Source organism: Notamacropus eugenii, chromosome 1 (genome assembly GCF_028372415.1).
Source record: "Notamacropus eugenii isolate mMacEug1 chromosome 1, mMacEug1.pri_v2, whole genome shotgun sequence".
NCBI classification, from domain to species: domain Eukaryota; kingdom Metazoa; phylum Chordata; class Mammalia; order Diprotodontia; family Macropodidae; genus Notamacropus; species Notamacropus eugenii.
This window is the reverse complement of record NC_092872.1, coordinates 356,129,324-356,155,910: the sequence shown is the minus strand read 5'-3', so window position 1 is coordinate 356,155,910 and position 26,587 is coordinate 356,129,324. Positions and strand designations below refer to the sequence as shown.

Here is a 26,587-nt window from a genome sequence, read left to right as displayed (position 1 = left end):
CAATGAGGACGAAAACAGCATCAAGATCAGCTACCACTGATGGTAAATTATTTAACTTGAAAACGTACAGACCAAGACTAGAGTGGAGGGATAGTTGGTGTGTGACTTTTTGTTTGCAGATGATTGTGCACTGATACAGCCTCTGCGACTGAGATGCAAAAAGGTATGGATCGATTCTCTGCTGCTTGTGGCCTATTTTGGCCTAACAATTAACACGAAGAAAACACACATGCTCCACCAGCCAGTACCACACCATCTATATATGGAACCATCAGTTACAGCAAATGGAGAAATTTTGAATACTATGGATAAGTTCACTTACTTTGGCAGTATTCTTTCAGGAGATATCCACATAGATGATGAGGTTGATGTGCACATTTGTGTTTGGGAGGCTCTAAAGGAAAGTGTGGGAGAGAAGTATGAGACTGCCTACCAAACTGAAAGTCTGCAGAGCCATTGCGCTGACTTCATTGTTGAATGCCTGTGAAACATGGACAGTCTACTAGTGCCATGCCAGGAAACTGAACCACTTCCATTTGAATTGTCTTAGGAAGATTGTGAAAATCACCTGGCAAGATAAGGTACTGGACACTGAGATCTTTTTCTTGAGCTGAACTACCAAGCACTCAAACTCTACTGCAGAGAGTGCAGTTCTGATGGGCTGACCACATTATTTGAATGCCAAAAATATCTTTGTCTAAAAGTCTATTTTGTGGAGAACTCCTATAAAGCAAGTACTTACATGGAGGTGAGAAGAAGTGATACAAGGACACTCTCAAGGTCTCACTGAAGAACTTTGGAATTGATTGTGAGACATGGAAAACACCAACATGGGACCCCCATCAAAGAAGGCACTGTACTCTATGAGCAAAACAGAGTTGTAGTAGCTCAAAGGAAATGTGAGGTGCACAAACTTAGACACTTCTATACTCCAGATGTTCATGTGGACTATCTGTGCTCAACCTGAGGAAGAGCCTTCAGAGCTTGTATTGGTCTGATCAGCCACAGTCGGACACACTGCACCTTGACCCCAACATAGTGATGTCATTTTGGTCCTCTTTAAGAATGAAAGATAACAACTAATGAACGAAGTACTTTGCCATCACAATTAAGTGTTGCTAAGAATATTTTGGTATATGTTTTGATATTTATTGGCTATAATGTCTTTGGAATTTATACCTAGCAATGACATCTCTGAATCATAATGGTTATGAACCCTTTAGTCATTTTTTTAAAAAGTGTAATTGTAAGGTCAACATTTTTAAGGCCCCTACTATGTGAGAGACACTATACTAAATGCTGGGAATACCAACACAGAAGCATGATAGTACAAATCAGAAATGGGTGACCATTCCTTGCAAAATCACAGAGGCAGTAACTTTAGTGGTACATAAGACCAGATGGGGAAATTTGACTGATAAAAGAGAGTATATATGTGAAGGGAAATAATATGAAATAATACTGCAAAAAGAAGTAAGCCAGATTATGTAGGTCTTTAAATGATTGACTAAGGATTTTGTCTTGTATCCTGGAGGCAAAGAGGAACTTAGTATTAATTTTTATCTACCCTTTGGCACTTATATGTATGTACCTCTTCATACTTAGGAGATGGTGAAGACAGGAGCAGTGCCTTGTAGATCTTCCTATCCCTCACAGCACCAGAGGTGACTGAGGGGAAGTGTATTGAATGAAGAGGACATTCTGACTCTGGACAAAGAATTCTAGGGAATTTTCAGGGATGTTTCTTGCACATGCTATTTATTTTCAAAGTTTTGGTCGCATCAGTTTCTTTTAGATTTTTAAGTAAAAAGTCAGTAATTAGTTTGGATTTTTGGATTATTGGACACAGGATATGCATATGTCTTTCAAAACATTGGCATAGTACTTGGTATATAGTAAGCATTTAAACACTTGTTGCTGACACTGTTCTAGAACAGCATACTGTTGTACATACATATTGTTGTAACTGGCCTGATTTTAGTTTGGTTTGGGATATAATAAGGACATTAATACCTCTGTAGTAACTTCATTTGTAGCATCTACCTCCAGGGCTGTTTTTGAGGATCAACTGAGATAATATTTTAAAAGTTTTTAGCACATAGTAGAAACACTACATAAATTCTTTTTCTCCTCCTCCTCCTTCTCCTTCTCTTTCTTTTTCTCCTCCTCCTCCCCTTCTTTCTCCTCTCCACCCCACCCCCCGCCTCCTTCTTTGTTTTGACCAAACTTATGAAAATAAACTGGTATGTGATTCACTTGCTTTGTGACTTTAGGCAAGTCATGTCCCCCCACCAGGGCCTCAGTTTTCTCATTTATAAAATGAAGAGGTTAGACCAGGTGATTTCTAAAATCCCTTCCAGCTCAAACATTCCATGGTTGGGTGATTATTAGATTTCCTTTTACTTTGACGTTCTCTGAAGGAATGATCTTGAGGTTCCTTCCAGTTCTAGCATGCCATGACTCTCTCCCTCTCCCCCCTCCCCTCCTTTCCCCTTTCCTCCTCCCCTCCCTCTTCCTTCTTTTCTTTCCCCCTCCCATTTCCTTTCTCTCCCCTTCCTCCTCCTCCTTTTTCCCCTTCCTCCCTCTATATATGTATGTTTGCACACATTTTTTTCCTAGCATTTAGACCACACACAGATGATAATTGGAGAGGACATTTGTATTATAAGCAAAACAGGCAACTTTACTTCTTTATCAATTCAATTTGATAAGCATTTATTAATTGCCTATTGTGTTCCAGGCACTATGCAAGGTATTGGGAATACAAAAATAAAAATCGGTTAAACCATCAGTATGTTAATGAGGAGAAGAGTATGGAAAGGTCATGGGAACAGCACAGATATAGAAGAAAGGGAACTGAACTTGGAGTCAAAAATCAAGGTTTGAATATCTTGGCTCTGGCATCTACTTGCTCTCTGTGACAGAACATAAGCTCCTTGAAGGCAGGGACTTCTGGTTTTGTTTTTATATCCTTGATACTTAGCATAATGCATGGCATGAATAGGCTTGTTGAATAAATGAACGAATGGATTAACAAATGAAATCACTTTTCTTTATTTAAATCTATAAAATGGGTATGTTAATACTTATATTACTCATTCCACAGAGTTATTATGGGGAAATCACTTTGTAAACCTTAAAAGCACTATAGAAATGTGAATAAATATTGTGGGAATATCTTTTAGTGGAGAAGGATGTGATGTAGTGGATGGACCATTGGTCTTAGTGTCAGGAAAAGCCAGATTCAAATTCTGCCTCTAATACACACTGACTATGTGACCCTGGGTAAGTCACTTAACTTCCCAGAGTTCTTACAGAGAGTTGCATGTACCTCTTCTAGAGAAGGTTCCATCTTGGATTGCTAGAGCTTCATCATCACTATACAAGTGAAATCATAAGGGCGATCCCTGTTTTATCTTAATTTAGCTGGAGTGTTATTAGCAGTTATTCTCTCTCTTCTGAGTAGTCCAGAAAGGCTTCTTAGAGGAAGTGACATTATAAGAGCCATTTGAGGGAAATGGACACAACTTTTTTACTTTTACATATGGAAAGAGTTGTTGGCCACTAGGGCTTTGGGGTAAAAATGAAGACCAGTTTCTCTCTGTGTCTATAGGAATGCTCTCCATATGCTGCACACCTGTTTGATGCAGAGGACCCATCCACACCCATCCGGACAGTGCCTGGGCTCTGTAAGGACTACTGTATAGATGTATGGCACAGATGCAGGACCATATTCCGTCATCTCTCCCCGGACCCAGAGTTATGGGCCTTGGAGACTAACCGGGCCAAGTTTTGCCGCTACTTATCACTTGATGATGCTGACTACTGTTTCCCTCGGCTATTGGTCAACGAGAATCTGAATGTGAACCTGGGGCAGGTGAGGGCTGACACAGAAGGCTGCCTGGAGCTCTGCCTGGTGGAAGTGGCCAACAGACTCCGGAACCCCGTGGCCATGGTGCATGCCAATGATGGCACCCACCGATTCTTTGTGGCTGAGCAGGTGGGGCTGGTCTGGACTTACCTCCCCAACCGTTCAAGGTTGGAGAAGCCATTTCTGAATGTCAGTGAGGCTGTGCTCACCTCTCCCTGGGAAGGTGATGAGAGGGGCTTTCTTGGCATTGTCTTCCACCCTCAGTTTAAATATACTGGGAAAGTCTATGTGTACTACTCTGTGGAAGTCAGTTACGAGGAGATGATCCGCATCAGTGAGTTCAAGATTTCCCCTGATGACATGAATACTGTGGACCACAGATCTGAAAGGTAGTGCTTTTTGGGGAGAACTTAACACTGAATTCCTAGGGGAGGGAGGAAAACAAATAAAAAGGTGTAATAGAACCTTGGTTGTCTGAAGTCCTCCGGGAATGACTGATTTGGTTGAGTTGGATTTTCTAGACAGTAGCAGTTTGCCCTATTGAGAAGCAAAACTTAAAAAAAAAATTGAACATTTGAGATGGAAATCTTTCTCAAATGTATCACAGACTCCTTTGACATCTTAAACAATGTTCAGAATTATAGAACGTTACGACTCAAAGTGACCCTAGAGACCATAGGATCATATGATGTAGTACCAGACGGGACCGAGAGATCATTTTAATCTACCTCATTCTTTTTATTCCCATCTTTTGGCATAGTTCCTGGGGCATAATAAGAGCTTTGTAAATGCTTACTGATTAATTGATTGATCTAACCTCTTATTTCACAGATGAGGAAACTGAGGCCTACAGAGTCAAGAGCAAATATTTACTAAATCAACAAATATTTATTAAGTACCTCGAAACACTAAGTGCTAGCAATACAAAGAAAGGCAAAAACAGAAACAAGCCCTGTTCTCAAGGAGCTCATAGTCTAATGGGGAGGTAACATGCAAACAACTAAGATTAAACAAGATCCATACAGGCTAAATTGGAGATAATTTCAGAGAGAAAGCACTAAGATACTGGAAGACTGGGAAAGTCTCCTTAAAGGAGGTGGGACTCTAGGCAGAGGCAGAGATGAAGAGAGAGTTCCAGGCATGCGGGACAGCCAGTGAAAATGCTTAGATTTGGGAGATGGTATCTCTGTCATATGTGAGGAGGCCAATGCCATGGGGTCAGAGAGTGTGTGGAGGGGAATGAGGTGTAAGAAGATTGGCAAGGTAGGAAAGGTCCGGGTTATGAAGGGAGGGTCATTAACTTACCTATTGAGTTATAAGGGGCAGCTAGATGGTGCAGTGGATCAAATGCTGGGCCTGGAGTCAGGAAGACTCATCTTCTGAGTTCAAATCTGGCTTCAGACACTTAAATACTGGTCTATAAATTCAGCGTTCTTTCCACTAAATCATAGTTCTTCTCATTCAATCTTCCCGCTGTGCTGTAAACAATTTTCAGATTTCCCCCTCAGTGTCTGCTGTTGTTTTTTTTCTACTCTTGTCAATGTTCTTATCTTCAGTAACCATTCTGCTTCATTTTTAACTGGAAACTTCTAATCTGTTGGAGGCTGGAAAATAGGAATACCAAGTTTGTAGAACAGTGTATAAAGTGAGAGTAAAATGATATAAAATATTTTCTGTTAAGTCTCTTCTCAGGAACTCTCAGTTTTTAACTTAATTGTGCTACCTCCCCCTCCCCCACCTAGTTATTCTTTTCTTTAAAATGTCTTTCTCTACATTTAAGTAAATCCACTCTGATCATTTGCATCTGGGCCATCCCCTTTAAATTTCATAAATTTCGTCAAGACACAGATTGTCTTCCCATGCCTAGAAAATCTTCTCTATTTCTGTCCATCCTTTAAGGCTCAGCCAGTCAGTCAACAAGCATTTATTAATCACTCACTGTGGGTCAGGCAGGGTGCAAAGCACTGGGACTACAGATATGAGGAGAAAGAGATATCTGCCCTCCAGGAGATAACCTTCTAACGAGGGAAGATAACACATAAAAGGAAACTGAAAAAGGCTAAGAGAGGACACAAGCACCTGGGGAAGGGGGATTGTTACAGAAAATCCATAGTTTATACTGAAGATGACTGAGATATGGTTGGCCTGGGTACCATCTTTAAATGGAAATTCTAGAAGGAGCCATTTAATTGGAGGGGGATGTCATAGGGGCAGAGGGCTCTTCCAATATGTGAATATCAGAGCTGGAGTGAGGCTTTAGGATGAAGAGATTTCTGGGGTGTGTTAAAGGAAATCCACAGCCTGAGATGGTCCAGCTTAGAGCTGCCTCATCCATGAGGCCATCTTGGATTCCACCCTTCTCCCTCAATAGCCAGATCTCTCTGGCTGCTTTCCTGAGTTTGTGTAGCCTGGTGGACTTGAAGTGAAGAGACATGGATTCAAATTCTGCTTTCAGTTATTTACTAGCTATGTGCCTGAACACATCAATTAACCTCTCAAGCTTCTGTTTCCATATTTGTAAAATGGAGGTAATACTCATACTAGCTACCTGATGAGGTATTATGATCCAAGATAGAATGTAATATGGGCAAAGTAGAGATCCAGGTCAAGTGCCATAATAAATAGGAGGAGGAAAACATCACTTTTAGCATCAGAAAAGGAAGAGTTTGAGGAAGGGTTGCCACTTGACTTGAGCCTTGAAAGTTTTCATGGCATGGGTACCAGCCTGAATCCATAAGAGGAAAGCAGGGTGAGATTGGGGAATAATTAGTAGTCTAGTAGATAGCACAGTTTTTCAAACACTTACCATATGTCAGGCATTGTGCTAAGTGCTGGGGAGACGCATACTGGAAAACAAGATGGTTATTACTCTTGGTACTCTAACATTTTAATAAGGAGAAGACGAAACACAAAGGGAAGCTGGAAAACCCAGGTAGGATAGGTGGGATAGGAAGGGGTCAAGTGGATTCATGCCGGGGCAAATGCTAAGTAAGGAGGTAGAGCAATTCAGAAGATGAGTTGAGCTGAGATTGAAGTGTGCAATGAATGGCAGCCCTGGCCAGGGACTCAGCAATTAGGAGACTAGAGCCCAGGAGGGAGTCAAGTGGTCAAGGCTTCTGGGGAGGAGGTGTTCAGACAGTTGAGTTGAACTAGGATTGAGCTGAGTAAAATCAATGAGTTGAATGAAATAAGTAAGGCTAGCGAAATCATTTCTCCTCTCTGGGCCTCAGTACCTTTGTAAAAGGAATAGATTGGATTTAGAAGATCTCTGTGATTCCTTCCTGCTTTGACATGCTAAGTCTGAGACGCAAAGGCCTCTTCTAGCTCTCGTAGTCTGTATTTTTAGAATATCAGGGTTGGAAGAGACTTTAGAGTGATAGGGTCCTCTCAGCTATTTCATTCAGTGATCCTATGCAAATGTGACATTCTGATTTGAGGGACTTTTTTTCTTAAATTAGGATAATTTTGGAAATAGAAGAACCAGCATCTAACCACAATGGTGGACAACTACTCTTTGGAGATGACGGGTATCTTTACATCTTCACTGGGGATGGAGGAATGGCAGGAGATCCATTTGGGAAGTTTGGAAACTCACAAAACAAGTAAGAACTTCTTTTTCTTGCAGGAAAGAAAGAGTTTGGTGCCAGTGAACCAGGACACCTTGTTAGGATAGTACAAGTGTGGCCCTGCTGGAGGGGTGGGAAGGAGGGGATGGGCTCTTTCTCAAGGTCCTGGTTTGAAGTGTAGGACATTAGGTCTGCTTTTCTCCCTCCCTTCTAATTGACTGTGAGAGTGATGTTAGTTAATATACATCAAGAAGAAGCAGTGTTGAGAGTGTTTCTCTCTGGGCACAAACATTCTTAACTTTAGATAGTACCCAATGAAGATAGTTTGCTGAAAATCTGAGTTCAGTGTAGAAGCCCCTTCAAGGAGAGGAGCCAGAGGGCCATCCCTGGCTATCAAGGACCTCTGGTTATAGGTCATCTGCTCTGGAGTGCTATTCTTTGGCCTGGATAATTGAGAGTTGACTCTATTTATCAATTTCTTTTGGTTTAGTAAACAGGTGGCCCATATAAACCTAGTAAATATAAACACAAAATTAGCATCTCGTTAGCATAAAGCCAGAGTCCTTACTCTGGATTTTCAAGGCAGCTGGCTTGATTCCCTTGGTGAGATGATGGAAATCTTTCTGAGAAGGCAAAATAAAAACAGAGTATATTGCTAATTACAATAATTAAATCTATCATAATTAGTGATTTTTGCTTTCATATGTAAGTATATATAGTATAATGCAAGGACCTTCTGAACCCGCTAATTTTTTGAAAGACTTTTAAGGCAAATTTCAGGAAATAGAAATGTAAAGACTCATAGGGGACAGGGCAGAACTTTATTTAAAAAAAAAATTAGCTTTGTACTTCTAATGTCCACATTATACGAGGAACATCTCACTATTTAAATGTACTGAATGTTATGTTGAGGGCAGTATATAACAAACAGCCTCTGAAATTATCTACAGCAAAATCTGAATTCAGTTCCAGGTAAACTACAAAAGATCTCTTGTGCCCTCTTCATCCACCCAAAATTTTGGAAATTGATTATTCAATTTCCTCAGGCTGGTGTTTGAGGCAAGTTCTTTCTCAATTTAGTTTCAGTCTCCTTCTCCAGCTGCATAATGATAATACTAATAAATCATGGCCAAGGGATGAGCGGATTCCATGGTTTATTGAGTACTTTTGAATGTGGGTTATCTTTTTTGATTCTAACAACAATCCTATGAAAAAGCCAGTGCAGTTATGTTTTTCCTGTTTAACAGATGAGGAAAATGAAATCCAGAGAGGTAAAAATGACTTGACCAAGGTCACCCAGCTAGTAAATGGCAAACTCTCAGTTAGGACTCAGGTATCCTTGATCTGATGCTCTCTCAATTCTGTTTCACCATCTTCCACTGGGCCCCTTTATATGTCTTGTGTTCCTGACAAGCTATTGAGCACATTATCACCTTCACATGCTTCACTATTTCCTGCCTCTCCTCTTTTCCTCAGTAGGTAGGTGGTGTAATGCATAAAGCACTGGGTTTGGAATCACAAGATTCATTTTCCTGATCTCAAATATGGTCTTAGACACTTACTAGCTATATGGCCCTGGGAAGGTCACTTAACTATGTTTGCCTTAGTTCTTTATCTGTAAAATGAGCTGGAGAAGGAAATGGCAAACAGCTCCAGTATCATTGCCAAGAGAACTCCAAATGGGTCAGGAAGAGTCGGATATGACTCAGCAATGACAACTGTTTTCTTCATCTGTTCCTGTTAATTAAAATGCCTTCCCCTCCCCACTTCCATTTTTGCCAGTTGGAATCTTGTCTATTTTTTCCAGGTCTGCTGAACAACTGCTTCTTCTCTGCAGTCTTCCTTGATTTTGATGACCAGAAATTATTCCTCCTTCCTCTGAACTAATAAAGCACTCACATCTCTCTTAATGTACTTTCACATTAGATTTTGCACTATAATTATTTGTGCTTGTGTTCTGTCACACTCTTAGCCATAAATTTTAGGGATGCAGAGACCACATGTCATTTTTCTTGACATCTGCCCCCTCAGTTCAAACATTGTAGGATCTCATGAGTCTAATATGGAAATATGTTTTGCATCTATAATGGGTATCATATGGCTTAACTTCTCAATGGGTTAGGCTGGAACTGGAGGGAGAGAGAGAATTTGAACTTGAAATTTTAAAAAATGAATATTAGATTTTAAAAAATGAATATTAGATTTTAAAAAATGAATATTAGATTTTAAAAAACTATACCAAGAAAAAATATAGTAGGATCTTGCATTTAATTGGTGATCTGGAACAAATAAATGTTTGTTCAGTTGAATTGAATGACAGGTTTTGAGTCTTTGTGGTTGGTGTATGTGTATTTGTTTGAATCCAGTTTGTATGTGCCACTCACTACATGTATGACGTTGAGCAAGTCCTTTTACCCAGATGGACCTCTGTTTCCTGATCTATAAAATAGAGATTTTAGACCAGATGAGTTGACATGGATCTTAATTATCTAAAACTATGTACATATTGCTTCTCCCCAATAGAATATAAGCTCCTTGAGGACAGGGACTGGTTCATTTTATCTTGTTTTCCCAGGGTCTCCCAGTGCCTGGCAAATAGTAGACAATAACTAATACTTGTTGAATGAATTACATGAACTTATGAATTCATAAGTGGCGGTCAGGAGACAGCTTCATAAACACTAAAGACAGATACATATAAGAGAGACAGTGTAAGTTAGGAAGAACTGGCCTCAAATCCTGCCTGTGACCTTGACTTTCAGCAAATCAGTGTACCAAGCAGATCTCTGTGATGGTTCCTTATACTCATGAAATCACAGGTCTATTACCCCTTTCCTCCCCTCAAAAAAGTGCTTCCCTGTTTTGTTGAGTTCTGTCTTCTCTCCTCTGATTGTATCCAGGTCAGCCTTACTTGGCAAAGTATTGCGGATCGACGTGAATCACAATGACCGAGGGCCCCTGTATAGAATCCCTCCTGATAACCCTTTTGTTGGTGACCCATCAGCCCGACCAGAAGTCTATGCCTATGGCGTTCGGAACATGTGGCGCTGCTCCTTTGACCGAGGCGACCCCATCACCAAGGAAGGGCAGGGGAGGCTTTTCTGTGGAGATGTTGGCCAGAACAAATTTGAAGAGGTTGACATCATAGAGAAGGGGAAGAACTATGGATGGAGGGCCAGGGAAGGCTTTGAGTGCTATGACAAAAAACTGTGTGCCAATTCTTCACTAGGTAATTTGTTTACGCCAACTCCATCCTTTGCCCTCTTCCTACCTCTAGTTCCCTGTACCTTGGATGGGATGGTTCATAGACTCATCTCAAAGTGGGAAGAGACCTCAGAGATCATCTAGTAGTCTAACTTTCTAAACAAAATATTGATCTCTATAGTAGGGATAGGGAATAGACCTGTGATTTTACTGGTGTAGGGAACTCCTAGGTAAAGAGGCTCTCTATCAGTCTGAGTCAGTACTGAATCTGCAAAACTTAGCAGCCTAGAGAACACTGGGAGGTTGTGACTTACTCAAGGTCACAAAGTCATTATGTGTCAGAGGTAGGACTGGAACCCAGGTCTTTTTGGCTTTGAGGTTAGCTCTTCAACCACTATACCACATTCCTCTCTCTTTTCCAATTTCCCTAAGTTCCTTCTGGCTTTAAAATTCTGTGATCTCTTCTAGTCATATAGTCTCTTATTATTGTCTTCTGGTAATGGGGATGTCACTACCTTCCAATGCAGCATGCTCCAAGGTTATATAGTTCTGGTTGTTAAATTGTTCCTTATTTTAAGCTTAAATTAGATTCTCTCTAGGTTCTACCCATTGGTCCTGGTTGTGCCCATAGAGGCCTAGCAAAATAAATCTACTCTTTATTTTATTTGGGTACAATTGAAAGATCACTGGATTTGGAGTCAGAAGACCTAAGTTTGAATCCCGTCTTCATGTTTATGACTCTTAAGAAGTCACTTCACGTTTTTGACCTTATCTTCCTCATCTGTAAAAAGGAGAAGACTGGACCAAATGATCTCTAAAGTCCCCTCTAGTTCTGGCACTGAGTGAGGCTGTGAAATACTTAAATACAAAAATCAAATGTCCCTCAAGTCTTCTCATCTACGGGTTAAATATCCCCAGATCTTCATCTGAACTGCCATAGAATAATTCTTTTGTTGTGCTCATCTTGCCCCAACTAGTGAGGTTCCATTAAGAGTCTTTGATACATTTTAGAATACAATTTGATATAGGTAGTGTAAAGCAGAGGTATCAAACTCAAATGGAGGAGGTCACTAAAACGTACGTAAGGACCTTTTCTGACTGCACATTGGCTTAGAAAGTCATGTATTAACATCAATCCATGTTCTATTGTATTTTTATTTATTTTGTTAAATATTTCTCAAGTTTATCTTGATCTGACTGGGTGTGTTTGGGAGTGCTGCCAATAGATAGTGTCTCTGATACCTCTAATGTGTAAAGAAACCCTGCTTACCTAGATAGTTTCTTTTAGTTTTAAAGAGTCTTGTATAATCACTGCAATTGAAAAGAGCTATTATATGCTCCCAAAGTCTTTTCATCTCTAGGTAAATCATTCCCAGTTACTTCAAAGGATTCTTATATGTCATGATTTCTAATCTCACCATCCCAGTTGTCTTTCTCTAGATCTTCTCCAATTTGTCATTCTTCTTTCAAAAATGTGGTACCCAGAACAAAACACGATACTCCTGACCTCACTGGGTACTGGGAGCTTTCCTAGCAATTGTGGTTTGATAGAGAACAAATCCCTTCTTTCTACCCCTACTTCCCTTATTCAAGGGTGGCAGGTTATAGTGAACTAGCTACTAGTTGTAGAAAGAAGTAATAGAGAGCACAACAGACAGTGGTTACAAGAGGCTAATATTGTTAATTCCCAACCCTTGTTTTCATTCTGTTTCCCATATGGAATTCAGTCATGTGAGCGCTATTTCTCCTTTTTTTTTTCTCTTGGACTTTTTTTTGGCAGAAAAATCCTTGAGAGGACTTGGGTTTGGAAATTTTTCTATGTTTTGTAAGTTTTCTTTTCTAAAATTTCTCTTAAAAACACAAGAACTGCCACTTCTGAGTAGAACTCAGGGGTGCTTCCTCTTGCTTAACTTTCTGAACCACAAAGATGCTACTGAGCAGTTGGGCAGAGGAACCAAATTCAGGCAGAAGAGTAAGCAGAGTAGCCAGGGGATCTAGGGAGAACTTGTACTAAACTCATTTTTACCCCATGATGCACAGTTCGTTTTGGCTTTTGATATTTTGGGATGAAAGACTATGTGTTTGGGCCATGAGTTGAATTCATTATGGCAGAGTGGACTTCAGAGGGTTTTGGATATTGCTAACTCAGGTTTTCCTTGAGTCATCTCTGAGATCTGGACCCCTTTACCTCTGAATGCAAAGGTCCTATGACCTTTACATAAACTTCAGGGATAGGAAGGGGACTAAGAAAAGATTGACAGATATGCAAATTTCATTAACCTTGTGCTACACAATCATTCTTGGCCATAGGTATCCTCTGGGTCCAAGGCCTTATACACTGATTTTTTTTTTTTAAGACAAGCTGCTGTGTAAGACATTCCCAGGGAAGGATATATGCATCACAGGAGGACATAGACACAGACACACAGAGAAAATTACTCAGAAAATTAGACTTTCCAAAGCAAGAACACTCTGCCCCAAAAAGATCTCTTGTGACTCTCTTGTAACAGCTCTATAGTCATAGTGTAAAGGCCAGTTTAGGAACATAAACCCAGAAGCCCTGTTTTTTTCCCTTCCTTCCTTCCTTCCTTCCTTCCTTCCTTCCTTCCTTCCTTCCTTCCTTCCTTCCTTCCTTCCTTCCTTCCTTCTTTCCTTCCTTCCTTTCTTCTAACATTCCTTCTTTCCATCCATCCTTCCTTTTCCTCTCTTTCTTTCTTTCACCTTTCTTTTTCTCCTACCTACAAGCAACCTCAGAGTGGAAGAGAGGTCCTTGTTAGAGTTATAGGTAGTAGTTGCTGCCTTCCTGATTCTAGATGCCAGTCTCTCCCTCTCCTGCCCATCTACAACCCTGACCCCCCCCCCAAATGTGATGTCATGTCCTCCTTGTTAGGGCAATGCTCAATTGAAAATTCTCTAAACTAGGAGTTCTTAACCTGGATTTGGTATATTTTTTTTAAAAGAAATACTGTGATCATTGTTTTTCAATATTACTGGGTTTCTTTGTGATTCTTTGCATTCTATTTTATTCATTTTTTAAAACATTAAATGTCTGAAAAGGGTCAGCTCTCCCTAGACTACCAAAAGGGGTCCATGATACACAAAAAGGTTAAGGACCCCTACTCTACCCTATGACTCAAGAAAGACCTTGGGTGGCCCTTCCAACTTCTCTCTCCCTTTTCCTGCCTCAGAGAGAAGACACCTGGGTCAGTGAGACTACAGATGAAAAGAATAAAAATTAGGATGTGGGAACCTCAAATTTTGAAAGGAGCTTGAGAATAGATTATATGGCAAATATGGCCACATGCAAATGATATGCAAATAATATATATTCAAATGAAGATGTCTGTTTTTAAGTTCACTTTATTGTGATATTCAGGAAAATCTTATTAGGATATCAAAGAAGATAACTAATTATAAATAAGAGACTCTTCTACTTAGAAGGGACTTCAGGAATCCTTTAGGACAAATCCCCTCAGAACAGGAATCCCCACTATAGTATCCATGACAAATGACCATCCATGCTCTGCTTGAAGACTCCTAGTAATGGACAACTCACTGCCTACTGAAGTAACCCATTCCAGTTTTAACTAGCTGTTAGGAAGCATTTCCTTACATTTCTTTTTTTTATCTCCTGACTGATTGCTCCTAGTTCTGCCTTCTGGGGTTAAGCAGAGCAATCCTTTTTCCATGTGATAGCCCTTCCAATATTTTAAGCCATTCATTGTGTCTGGTTCACCTTTTAGGCTGGAGCTTTACTGGGTATAGCGCAGACTGGTAGCCAAGTGCATGGGGAAATAGAAACCATTTGTCTTTCCCTACAGATGATGTTCTTCCAATCTACGCATATCCACACAAGATGGGAAAGTCAGTCACAGGAGGCTATATCTATCGGGGCTGTGAGTCCCCCAATTTGAACGGGCTATACATATTTGGGGATTTTATGAGTGGGTAAGTAACCATGCTGGCCAGCTCACTGGCTTTAACATTGCTTGCATGTATTGCCTTTTTACCTGTTGCCTCATGCTGGTTCTTGTCCAAGTCTAACATTCAGCTTCTGGTTCACCATAGCTCTCATAAATCCTGGAGATATTATCCTGCTTGCTTGATGTGGTGGGTTTTTTGGTGCCTCTCATAGGGCCTAACATCCATAGATCTTTCTCCCTAATCAACTAATGCCAGAATTTCCACCATTAAGACAGTTAACAGAATAACACCTACTTGATGATCTCCAGGGTAGAGTTTGAATGGCCCTTGCAACATCACCCTTTCCCTGGCTTAGTGAAACTTGTTGAAAAGGAAAAGAGCCAATGTTGTCTTTATTCTAAGGCTCTGATAGTTGTTCAAATGTAGCCCCAGTCTGAGATTCTAAAGTTCTTTGTTTCTATCCTTGAATAGATCCCTCTTGGAAAAAGCAATGTTTAACTTCTCTCTAGGAGATACCTATTTCCATAGAAACCTACATTACTAAAATATTTCTAAGTTTTAGATTAATGACTTATGTATTTCAAGTTGTGGTCTATATATACAACTAGCTTCCAACACTTGGAAGGGCCCTAAGAGCATGCTGGTATAGCCTATATCCTGTGGTAACAAAAAGGAACCCTACATGCTTCAAACCACATCTAATACAAGTTAAGATTTACTGAGTGGGAAGAAGAGCTTGCAAGGTGGCCTTAGTATGTTTCGAAATGCCCAAACCACAAAGCAGCCCATAGGATGATTCCACATTCCAAATGTTTAACAAACAGTTATTCAGTACTTGCTCTATGCTAGACACAGACTTAGACGCAGGGATACCAAGACAAGTTTGAAAAATTTCCTACCCTCAAGAAGCTTATATTCTACTTGGAGGGAGAGAGATACAACATTGTGTAGGCAGATAAATATAATTTGAAGAAGGAGAATATTAATAACTGGAGTGGGGGAGAAGATCAGGGAAAGCTTCATGAAGGAAATGGTGCTTTTAGTTGGGCCTTGAAGAAAAAGATAGGGCTTCTGATAGTGAGAGATTAGAAGAAATTCTATTCCATGACTAGTATATGGTTTAGTCCAGGCCTGTACAATCTGTGGCATGTGGACTGCCCATGGCACGCCAAGGGATTTTAGGTGGCCCACCAAAAATGTAGAGTATGTCTTCCTATACATTTTTCATAGGCTATCCAAAATCCTTTGGTGACCTGCAGGTTGTACAGGCCTGGTTTAGGTAAATGTATGGAAGTAGTAGATAGAATGTTTATTTTGGAGGATTAGGTAGTGGTTGAGTTTGGTAGAGTGGTTGAGTTAAGGTAGATGAGAAGGACTCAGCAATCATTGTTGCATGACTTCTTCCAATGGCATGTAACAGAATAGGAGTACAAAAGGAGAAGACAGTGAATGTAACCCATGGTTGAGGAATGACAAGGTATGAACGATAGTGTAGGATAAGCGGCAAAGGGATGTTGAGGTACATAGTTTAACTGTTTAAAGTTGACTAGGAAGAGGAAAGTGAGGCAAAGGCAGGTAATGAATTAGAAGAATAATGACAATTACTGGAGGTCATGGTGGGGCAAAAGTTGGTTTGGGAAGTGTGAGACAGAGGGAAAATTGGAAGGATATATATAATATCTCTCTCTCTATATATATAACATATATATAGATATTATATAATTTAAAATCATGGCAGTAGCATGGTATGGGTCATGATAAGAGGACAGGGAATAAGGTGGAGAGCAAGAGTATGAACCCCGTACATAACTCCTTAAAAAAGAGTTAGAGTGATTTGGAGAGTGGTGGATTTACAGCCACAAGAACCTAGACAAACAGATGGAGCCAACCTCAAAAGAAGAGAGGTCATGGAGCGAGGATCTAGAAGGGTCAGTGGACAATAAAAAGTAGGATGACTCACTCCTCTTGGTTCCAGGGCAAGAAGGAAGGAGAAACTCATATTAGGAAGGGTGGTCAGTGATAGATACAATGTCTTCTGGAGCAGGTCAGGAGCATTGGAAGATAAAATAAATTCAAGGTGAAAGGTCCAGAAGGAAGGAAAGCTTGTTAAGAGTAGAGCTTCCACAGAGCGCCATGGAATGAGAGGGCAGAGGAGACTATGGCTAGAAATGAGAGTATTATAAATACCCAAATTAACTACAAAGGACATATGAAGATGTTATCTGCATCCGAAGAAAAAACTGATAATTGTGTATAAAATAGTTTTACAGATATATACATTTTTGTGTCTAATGGTAGCCTTCTATAGGGTCATGAGATGGGAAGAAAAAAAGGGAAAAAAAAGAAGTTACATGATAACTTTATTATATATTTAAAGGGAATAACAAGTTGTTTATAATAATTGTTGTATATAATAAATTTCATGTACAATCGTTTTTTCTATTCTACTATATTATGGAAATAATAAAATAGACAATTTTTTTAAAGGAGGGGAAAAGGTGGGGGAAAAGGCTTTTCACCGGGGTGCACAATAACAGTTTGCATTTCTGTAGTGCTTCACTTAAAGAGATTTCATGTACAACACCATGATACAACATGCATGGATTGAATCAGATTCTATGAAAACTTCTGCATGTGAGGCTGTTATTCTGTAACAGGGAAAGAGCCCTGAACTTAGGAGTTAGATATGAGGGCCAGTGTCAGCTTTCATTGATTGTACTCACTGTCTTTGAGCCTCAGTTTCTCTATGTGTAAAATGGGAATAATAAGACTTGTGCATCTTACTCAAGGGATTGTTGTGAAAAAAGTATTTTGTGAACCTTTTGGTACTATATAAATGAATTTATTTTCATGAGTATTCTTTATAGTCCTGAATGGGAGAGAGGAAAGGAATTTATTACCCAAGCATCTGAATTTAACTTGTTTCCTATGGCTTCACTACATGCACTTAGTGTTTCAGGTAAAATAGCCTGTTAGGTGTTCTTTCCTCAAATTTGAGGAAATTGAGAGATTCCCCTTCCTGTCTCTCTGCCTGTCACCCATGCCTGGATCACATCTCTCACCCATTCCCTACTAGACTCTCAGGCTTTCTTCAGAATTGAGCTCTCGAGTTATCTCTGACATTTCTTGATCTCCGAAGTTATTAGAACTCCTTTCCTCTCCCATATCATCACTTAGTTTCTTATCTCTGTGTTGCATCCTTCCATCATAATAATATTATAATAACATATAATAATACATCGTATATTATATATATATGTATATATAAAATAGCTTACATTTACATGGAAGCTACCATGTGTCAGGCACTCTGTGAAATGCTTTACAAATATAATCTCATTTTATCCTCACAACAACCCTGAGAAGCAGGTGTTATTATTATCCCCATTTTACAGATGAGGAAGCTGAGACAAACAGAGGTGAAGCAACTAGCCCAGGATCATACAAATAATAAGTATCTGAGGTCACATTTGAACTCAAGTCTTCCTGATTCCAGGTCTGGCTTGTTATCTACTGCTACCATCTATCTAAAAATATAAGCTCTTTATTTTGTTTTTGGCTTTTGTATCCACAGGGCCTGGCACAGCACCTTACCCTGAGGAGATAATCAACAAGCTTTTATTAAGTGCTTATTTTGTGCCTGACTCTGTGCTAAGTTCTGGGGATACAAGGAATAATAAAAAACAAGCCCTATTCTAAAGCAGATTACATTTAAATGAGGGGAGACCACATGTACATACAATACATATACAGAGTAGATGGATGGTAATCTGAGAGGAGAAGGCACTAAAGTTGGGAGAACCATGAAAAGTCTCCTAAAACAGTAAGATTTGCATTTAGTCTTGAAGGAAGACAAGGAACCCAGGAACTAAAGATGAAGAGGGAAGTCATTGCAGGTGTGGAGGACAACTAAGGAGAAAGTATGGAGATAGGAGATGGGGTATGTGCTTGAGGAACATAAAAGTGGGCCAGAGTTACTGAACCATAGAGTGTGTGAAGAGAAAGAAAACGTTAGAAGATTGGAAAGGTAGGAAGGGGCCAAGTTGTTAAGGACTTTAAATGTCCAACAGAGGGATTTGTGTTTGACCCTTTGGGTAATGGGGAGTCACTGGAGATCAGAGATCAGGAAAGTGACATGGTCACACCTGAGCTTTACAGCTGTCACCTTGGGGGCAGCTAGGTGGTACAGCAGATAGAGCACTGGCCCAGGAGTCAGGAGAATCTGTGTTCAGATCTTGCCTCAGACTCTTACTAGCTGTGTGACCCTTGGCAAGTCACTAAAGCTTCATTGCCTCAAAAAAAAGAAAAGAAACATCACCTTGACAACCAAGTAGAAAATGGTTTGGAGTGAGGAGACACTCTAGGTATTTAATAAACTTTTGTTGAATTAAATCGCAACCATTTTTCCTATAAGGGCAGGGACTGGGAATGATCCTAAGAAAAAAGAATTTTTCATTGCAGCCAACAAACATGAACCTGAGACCCAGAGATTCGGGTTCCATGGCTAGTCAGTGACTTTTACGCTGCTCCAGACGGTGCCATCAGTGACTGGTATTAATGCCATTTGCTTTTCCTCTTTAGGCGCTTGATGTCACTCAGGGAGAACCAGGCCACCAGACAGTGGCGGTACAGTGAGATCTGCATGGGGCGTGGGCAGACATGCATGTTTCCAGGCATGATCAACAACTATTATCAGTACATCATTTCCTTTGCTGAAGATGAGGCAGGTAAACTCAAGTTTCTGTGTAGTTTCAGCTGCAGAGGCTAACCTTTTGTCTGATACCTAGGAATAGTTTTATATTTTATAGTACCTTTCTTTTTTTCCCCTTAATAGTATTTTTTTCCAATTACATATAAAGATAGTTTTCAAAGATAGCAAGCACTTTCATATGTGTTTATATGTGTACAATAATACTAAGCATATTTTCAGGTTAGTCATGTTGTGAAAGAAGAATCAGAACAAAAGGAAAAAACCACAATAAGAAAAAAGAAGTGAAAATCGTCTGCTTCGATCTGCATTCAGACTCCATAGTTCTTTCTCTGATTGTGGTTAGCATTTTCCATCACAAATCAAAAAGAAAAATTATTGGTATCTTTAAAAAAATCTAAGACATTTCTCAATGTGCTTTCTCTTATAACAAAAAAAAAAACCAAACCCAACAACCAGTTAAACAGTATGTCTGGCAAAATAACTATATTTTTATAAGTATGTATGCTTTTATCCAATAAAAAGGTTTGGTAGCACAAGATACTAAGCCCGGATGGTACTTTTAGGTTGGGTGGGAGAAGGCTGCTGCCTTTGTGGCCTTGGACAAACCATATCCCTTTTGCAGATCTCAGTTTCCTTTTTCTTTAAAAGGTGGGAATTTAACAATCATCACTTAGGCCCTTCCTGGCTCTGACATTTTCTATTATCTGATAAGGGTCAGGAGACCTAGTTTCTGGTCTCCTTCAGCCACTAACTGGTATTGTGACTTTGGCAACGTAATTTCACCTTTCCTGGCTTCAGTTTCCTCAAACAGGATTGAAGGAATATGACTAGAAGTCCTTTTGAGGCCTTTTCTAGTCCTGTGGTTCTAGAGCAGAGTACTTCATCTGATTCTAAGGTCCTTTCCAATTTGGTTACATATTTGGTTCTGTGGGTCAGATGAGGCCTGCATAAGGCCATTTCCCTGATAGATGCCTTCCTTGGGGGAAACCAGAGCTCCTTGAGAGAAGAGGAAGGAGGTTTGGGGAAGGAGTATGTCCTGGCAGGTGAGGAATGTGAAACTGTTGTCTACATGAAGAGCTTTAGATGATGCCTCGACTTCAGACAGCCATCTCTCTGGTGTGTAACTGAGAACTGGTGGGATAACTAACTGTCTCTCTAGGAATTATTACTGTCTCTAGGCCTGCAGACACGAGTTGTCTTCAAGTATCCAAAGGGATATCATTAGAAGAGAGGTATAATTTGCTTTTCTTGGCACCAAAGGGCAGAACTTAGAGTAATAGGGGAAAAGACAAGAAAGCAAATTTTGACTTGAGGTACAGAAAATGTGCAACAATCAGAGCTGTTTGCAGGTGGAAATCTTTAAGTATTGGCTAGGCCAGCAACCTCTTGGGAATATTAAAGAGGCAATGGGTAAGGCTAGCTGCCCTCTGAGTTCATTTCCAGATTGAGGTTCTATGGGATAGTTCTGTGGGATAGTAACACTTTCATGAGCTACCTAATAGAGTTGTCTTGAGGAATGTCCTTGACAAATCACTGAAGTGTATTAAGACTGTTATCATTATTACCAGAATGGCATTACTGACATAAGTTCAACAGACATCTTTGAGGAATTTTTATCCAAGACAGAGAGGATCGATTAACACAATTCATCCACAGTCTCTCTCCTTGTTCCCTTTTATGGTCTGGTTCAGTTTAGGGCTGCAATTTATGTTCATGAAGAGAGAACAGAGTTTATTAGACAGGATTAGACCCAGGATGTTGGCTTCAATCATTAATAGCCTGCTTGGGCCAAGTAAGCATGGATGGACTCCTGGAGAATAACTAAAACCCAGGGAAGCAGTCAGACACTAGCATTATCAAGGCCACTGACATCAGCAGTTGGGTGTTTTCCGTGTGAGCCCTTGAGCCCAATTCATGTGTTGACTTCACTAATTCAAAGATTAAGAAGAACTGAGAACTGAGTCATTTTCTCCAAAGGACCTGGATGGAAGAGTTCATGGCTATGCTAATTAGATCTATAAATTGTGCCTGGTACAAATGAATGTCTTTTCCAGCTGATTAAGACAATCATCCCTTTAAATAGCTGGCAGTGCTTTGTACTAATTAGGCTTAGCACTTGTACATAATTCCACCCACAGGCATTTCTAGACCTTTTCCAAACAGTCCAGGCATGACTCCAGAGGCTGCCTGTAGGAGCTGTTTGTCCCTTTTTATGACCGAAGAGGCTGAAATGGGGAAGAATTGGCCATGAATCTCCTGTGTTATTACAAGGATGGAGCTATAAGGCATTGCGCCTCTCACCTCAGAAATCTCATTATTTATAATTGTGGAAAAGGGTGGGTTTTTTTGATGCCTTAAGATAAAAAAGAGGAGAAAGATGGAATGATTAGGTTGTAGGCCTGCCTCGGAGGTGGGTGGTTTAGGGATAGGAATTGTCCTGTGGCCAGGGTTAGGGGTTGGGGTCAGTTTGTGTTCCTGCAACAGAGGTTTTTCCTTGTGATAAATTAACTATACTTGACAGGAAAATAGTCCATTATCTTGAGTTCCTTAGCTTCTTGCTATAGTGACAATCTGTTCTAGAACCACAGAAGGAGATCCATGCTAGAAGAGCAGTACATAAGGCTGCAAATCAGTAGGGACACAAATATTTGTTTTTTAAGTGAGGGAGGAGGAGGGCAGACAAGAAGAAATTATATTGAGAGTCTATAGCGTGCAGAAGGTAGGGAGAGGGGAAAGGTGATATGAAGGAATGGTTTTTTGTTTATTTGGTTGTATCCATTCATTCATTTATTCAATTATCTATTGATTGATTGGTTCATTTATCTATCTGTTCACCTAAATTCTATTCATTCTAGTTATTCAGCCATTCATTGATTCATTCATCTATTCGTTCATTCATTTATCTAGTTACTCATTCAACCATTCATTCATTCATTCATTCATTCATTTATCTATGTAGTTACTCATTCAGCCATTCGTTCATTCATTCATTCATTTATCTATTTATTTGCTTATTGGGTCTTCCCATCTCAAAGGGACTGGAAGTGCAGTAGCCCCAGTGGCCTGATCTCAATACTGATCTGTTTGGAAGCTTTAACCTGCTCTCTTTTTCTGATGTGGGCCAGTTCACCCCTTACAAGGTAGCCTGGGCTAACCCCAAGGTAGGTGGCCTTCCACTCCCTAAGGGCCCACTATATTGTCACCAGACACAGGGTAGATGCTTAGCAGGCTTTATTCCTACTGTTCCTCATAACTCCTGAACACAATCTGTCTGCCAGCCTAAGCTTCCCCCAGTAACAGGGCCTACAGGCTTATGCCACCAGAGAATGTTTAGAAAAATAGGATAGACTTTTATTTTAGTTCAATTCAGCAAACATTTATTAATATAATGACAAAAGCTAGTATTAAGATTTGCAAAAACACTTTACATATGGTATCTCAGTTGATTCTTACAACAACTGTGTGAGGCAAGTGCTTTTACTATACCTGTTTTACAAAAGAGAAAACTGAAGCTGAGAGAGGTTAAGTGACTTGCCCAAGGTACACATCTAGTAAGTGTCTAAAGGAAGATTTGAACTCAGGTCTTCCTGACTCCAGGTCCAATACTATCTACTGAGCTGCAGAGGTCCCTCATTTATTAAATGCTTACTTAGTGCAAGGTGTTGTCCTGGGGATCCAGATGAAAAATGACATGGTTCCTACCCTCAATGAGCTTACATTTTAATAGGTGAAATAAGACATAGGCACAAATAAAGATTATAAAAGGGAGAATGTGAAAGGGGCAGTAAAGGGGTCTAGATCGAGTACTCTAGGAAGGTTTAAGAAAGGGTAGACCTGAAGAGTTCAGGGATGGATGACTACATTAGAGGAAGTGAAACCTGAGCTAGGCCTTGAAAGAAGAGAAGGATGTCACTGCTTAGAGATGAACAGGGAGTTATTCCAGGCATTGGAGATATCAGTTCACAGAAGCTGGCAAAAGCAAGGCAAGATCAGGGAACAGCTGGTCATCTATCCTGGCTGGAAAGTAGAATGTTTGGAGGGTAGTAGTACAAAATGAGGCAGGAATGGAGGATGGAGCAAGATGGGAGAGGGCCTTGAATGCCACACTAAGGAATCTATTTTCAATAGATAGTGGGGAACTCTTGAAGATTTTTGAGTAAGTTGCTTGTTTGAGTCTTTGAGAAAGAAGTGTTCCTTCTTCTATCCCTTCTTCTTGTGCTATCAGGCATATTCCTTCTCTCTTCTGGGAGTTTACGGCATCAGTTATGCCCTTTCTCTCAAAATTTCACCCTCTACTAATCCACTGGCTTCTTCTTGATATCTTCAAAAATGTGCACGGTCTCCCTATCCTTAAAAAAAAAAAAGGTTTCACTTAACTTGCTAATCCCAAACTGCAATCCTGTATCTCACTTCCTTTTCACTGGAGAATATAGTCTACACTCATGACTTCCACACATACTTGTCATTTCAGTAGTGTCCTATTCTTTGTGACTCCATCTGGGGTTTTCTTGGCAAGGATACTGGCAGGGTTTGCCATTTCCTTCTTCAGCTCATTTTACAAATGAGGAAACAGAGGCAAACAGGGTTAAATGACTTGCCCAGGATCACACAGTAACTGTCTGAGATCAGACTTGAACCCAGGTCTTTGTGAATCCAAGCCCAGTGCTTTCTCTTCTGCGTCACTGTGCAAAATAATGTTGATCTAAATCTTCTTAGGTTTTTCTGAAACCATCCCACCTATTATTTCCTATGGCCCAGCAGTATTCCTTCACAATTATATACCAAACTTGTTCATCCATTCCTCAATGAATGGGCATCCTCTCTATTTCCAATTCTTTGTTATCCTGGTTCATTTTTTTGCCTAATATTCCCTCTCAGGATTCTTCTCTGGATTATCATACATATCCCACATAAAAAACATGGATATCCCCCAAATCTTTGGGCCTTCTTCTCTTCTCTCTCTGCATACTCTAGGTCATTGGTGTAAAAATCAAATAGAAACAAGGGCCATTAATCTATACATAAGGATCTCAATGGCCTGCAGACTGGTTTGGGTTTTTAAAATATTATCTCCATTTTATTATACTTTTATTTATTTTGTTATTTATTTATTTATTTAGATCCAAATTCAGGAGCATGTGGGGCCACATGTAGCAGCTAGGGGGACCAATGTCTGACATTTCTAATCTCATCAACTGCTATGAGTTCCATGATCATTTCGACATAGTATATTCACATGGTCTATAGAACCTGTTATAATTATATTCTTGAAATTCAGTCTTATGACATCTACATCGGTGTTGGCATCTCAGACTCAATGTCCAAAATGTACCTTTTCCCTCCTGAATCCCCTCCCCATTTTCCAAGCTTCCCTCTTTATCTTAGGGATTGGGGCAGCCAACATCTTTACAATCACCCCCAGTTTATAGCCTCTTTCTTGTCTAGTGCCTAGCACAGTGCCTGGCACACAGTGGTCATTTCTGAGTCACAGTGCTGGTAGATTGATTCTTGACTTTTCCTCCTTCATAACATATCATATTCACTCAGTGACCAAGCCTTATTCATTCCTCTTCCACAGAGTCTCTCCCTTTCAAATCTCCTTTTCTCTACTCATTTAGCCAGTGCCCTGGTTTAGATTTTATAACTTCTCACCTGGACTATTTTAATAACCTGCTGTTTTGATCTTTCTCCTCTACCATGTCTTCCATATAGTTGGCCAAAATAATCTTCCCGAGGAACAGAAAATATTACTTCATTTCATAAAGTATTTCAGGGGTTCTCCCATAACCTTTGGGGTCAAATACCAACTCCCTAGGCTGGTATCCTTGGCCCTCTAAAATCTGACTCCAGCCTCCCTTCCTGTCATATGTTTGCTTACCTTCTGTTCCCTCCTTTTTCCTTCACTCCCTATTAGGTGCTCTGTTCAAGTTAAACAACCACGATCCCCCAAACTCAACTGGCCGCCCCCACCTCCATATCTCCAAACAAGCCATGCCTAAATGGACCTGCCTGTCACTTCTATGTTTCTGTTCCTTATCATCCTTCAAGGTTTAGCATAGATGCCAGCTCCTATGTGAAGCTCCCAATTCCTCCTTCCTTCCCCATTGCTAGTGATCTTCTCCTTTTCAATATACCTTGTATTTGCTTATCTATGTGCGTCTTGTGTCCCCCTCACCCCAGAATGCAAGCTTCCTTGAGGGAAAAGACTGTCATTTCTGTCTTTATGCCCTCAGCACTCAGCATAGGACTTTACTCATTGTAGATATTTGATAAATGTTGAATTGAATGGTCAGATCTGCATGTAAGTAATATTTTATTTTGGAAGCTGTGTAAAAAATAAAAAAAAAAAGTGAGGGGAAGAGTGGGAGAAGGGAGGAGAGACTGGAGTTAGGGAAACTAATAAAATAATTGAGATTAGACTGGGGTAGTTTAGATCTGTGTCTGCCTGAAGGCAGGGTGATGAACTCTATGACCTCTCAGAAATCTCTTCCCCCTTTGCTGACTGTCTTAAACAGCTGCCCCAGCATCTGTGTAAACACAGCTGCATAACTGATACCATTGATATGTGTGTGTGGATGTGTGTGTTGCCCACACCCTCATGCATTTGCTCATAGCTCCACACTCCCATCTCCTCATTCAGTCATCATCCTCCATACTTACTCTGCCCATCCCTGTACTGAAGAATGTTCAAGGAACTCATTCTAGTTTGGAAGACAAGATTAATACTTTGAAACAACAGCAAACATTACCAGACAGCATATAATTACCTAATTACTGAATTGTGTAGGATAGCCTATTAACTCAGCTCAAAAATAGAACAGACTGCCTCAGGAATTCCCCATCCCTGCATATGTTTAGAAGTCCAGATGACTAGTCGCTCAGGATGTTAGAGAGAGCATTTCTGGTCAGGTATGGGTGGATTAAGTCAGGGGATCTTAACCTTTTTGTGTGTCCCAGCCCCCAGGTTAAGAATCACTAGACTACACGTTTGTGGAAGAGGTCTGCTTCATACTGGAACACTGGCCCCCTGTCCAAATTGTATCCATCTGTCAAGGCCCAGTGTATCTCAACTCTTCCAGAAAAATTAACCACAACAACCTCTAGTGATCTCTCCAGGTTCTGACCTCATCCTGCTCTTCTATGAGGTTGGAGAAAGAACAACTAGATTTGGAATCAGAAGCCTTGAGTTTGACTCTTGTTTCTGACAATTAGTAGCTGAGTGACCATGAGTGAGTCAGTCCAGTCATTTACAATTTTGAACCTTAGCATCCTCCTTTGTAAAATGGATCTGCAAAAAACAAGAGCGCTACC

General features: G+C 40.2%; 1 protein-coding gene across 1 annotated transcript in view; it reads left to right on the top strand.

Annotated features, from left to right (window-relative positions):
* The window catches only part of HHIPL1 (HHIP like 1), a 101,490-nt gene that overhangs the window by 26,372 nt on the left and 48,531 nt on the right, over positions 1-26,587 (top strand). Inside the window, exons 2-6 of the mRNA XM_072630265.1 lie at positions 3,614-4,260; positions 7,330-7,473; positions 10,338-10,666; positions 14,463-14,589; positions 19,147-19,292. Of these exons, the coding sequence (XP_072486366.1) occupies positions 3,614-4,260; positions 7,330-7,473; positions 10,338-10,666; positions 14,463-14,589; positions 19,147-19,292 (1,393 nt within the window). The remainder of the gene's footprint in view (positions 1-3,613; positions 4,261-7,329; positions 7,474-10,337; positions 10,667-14,462; positions 14,590-19,146; positions 19,293-26,587) is intronic.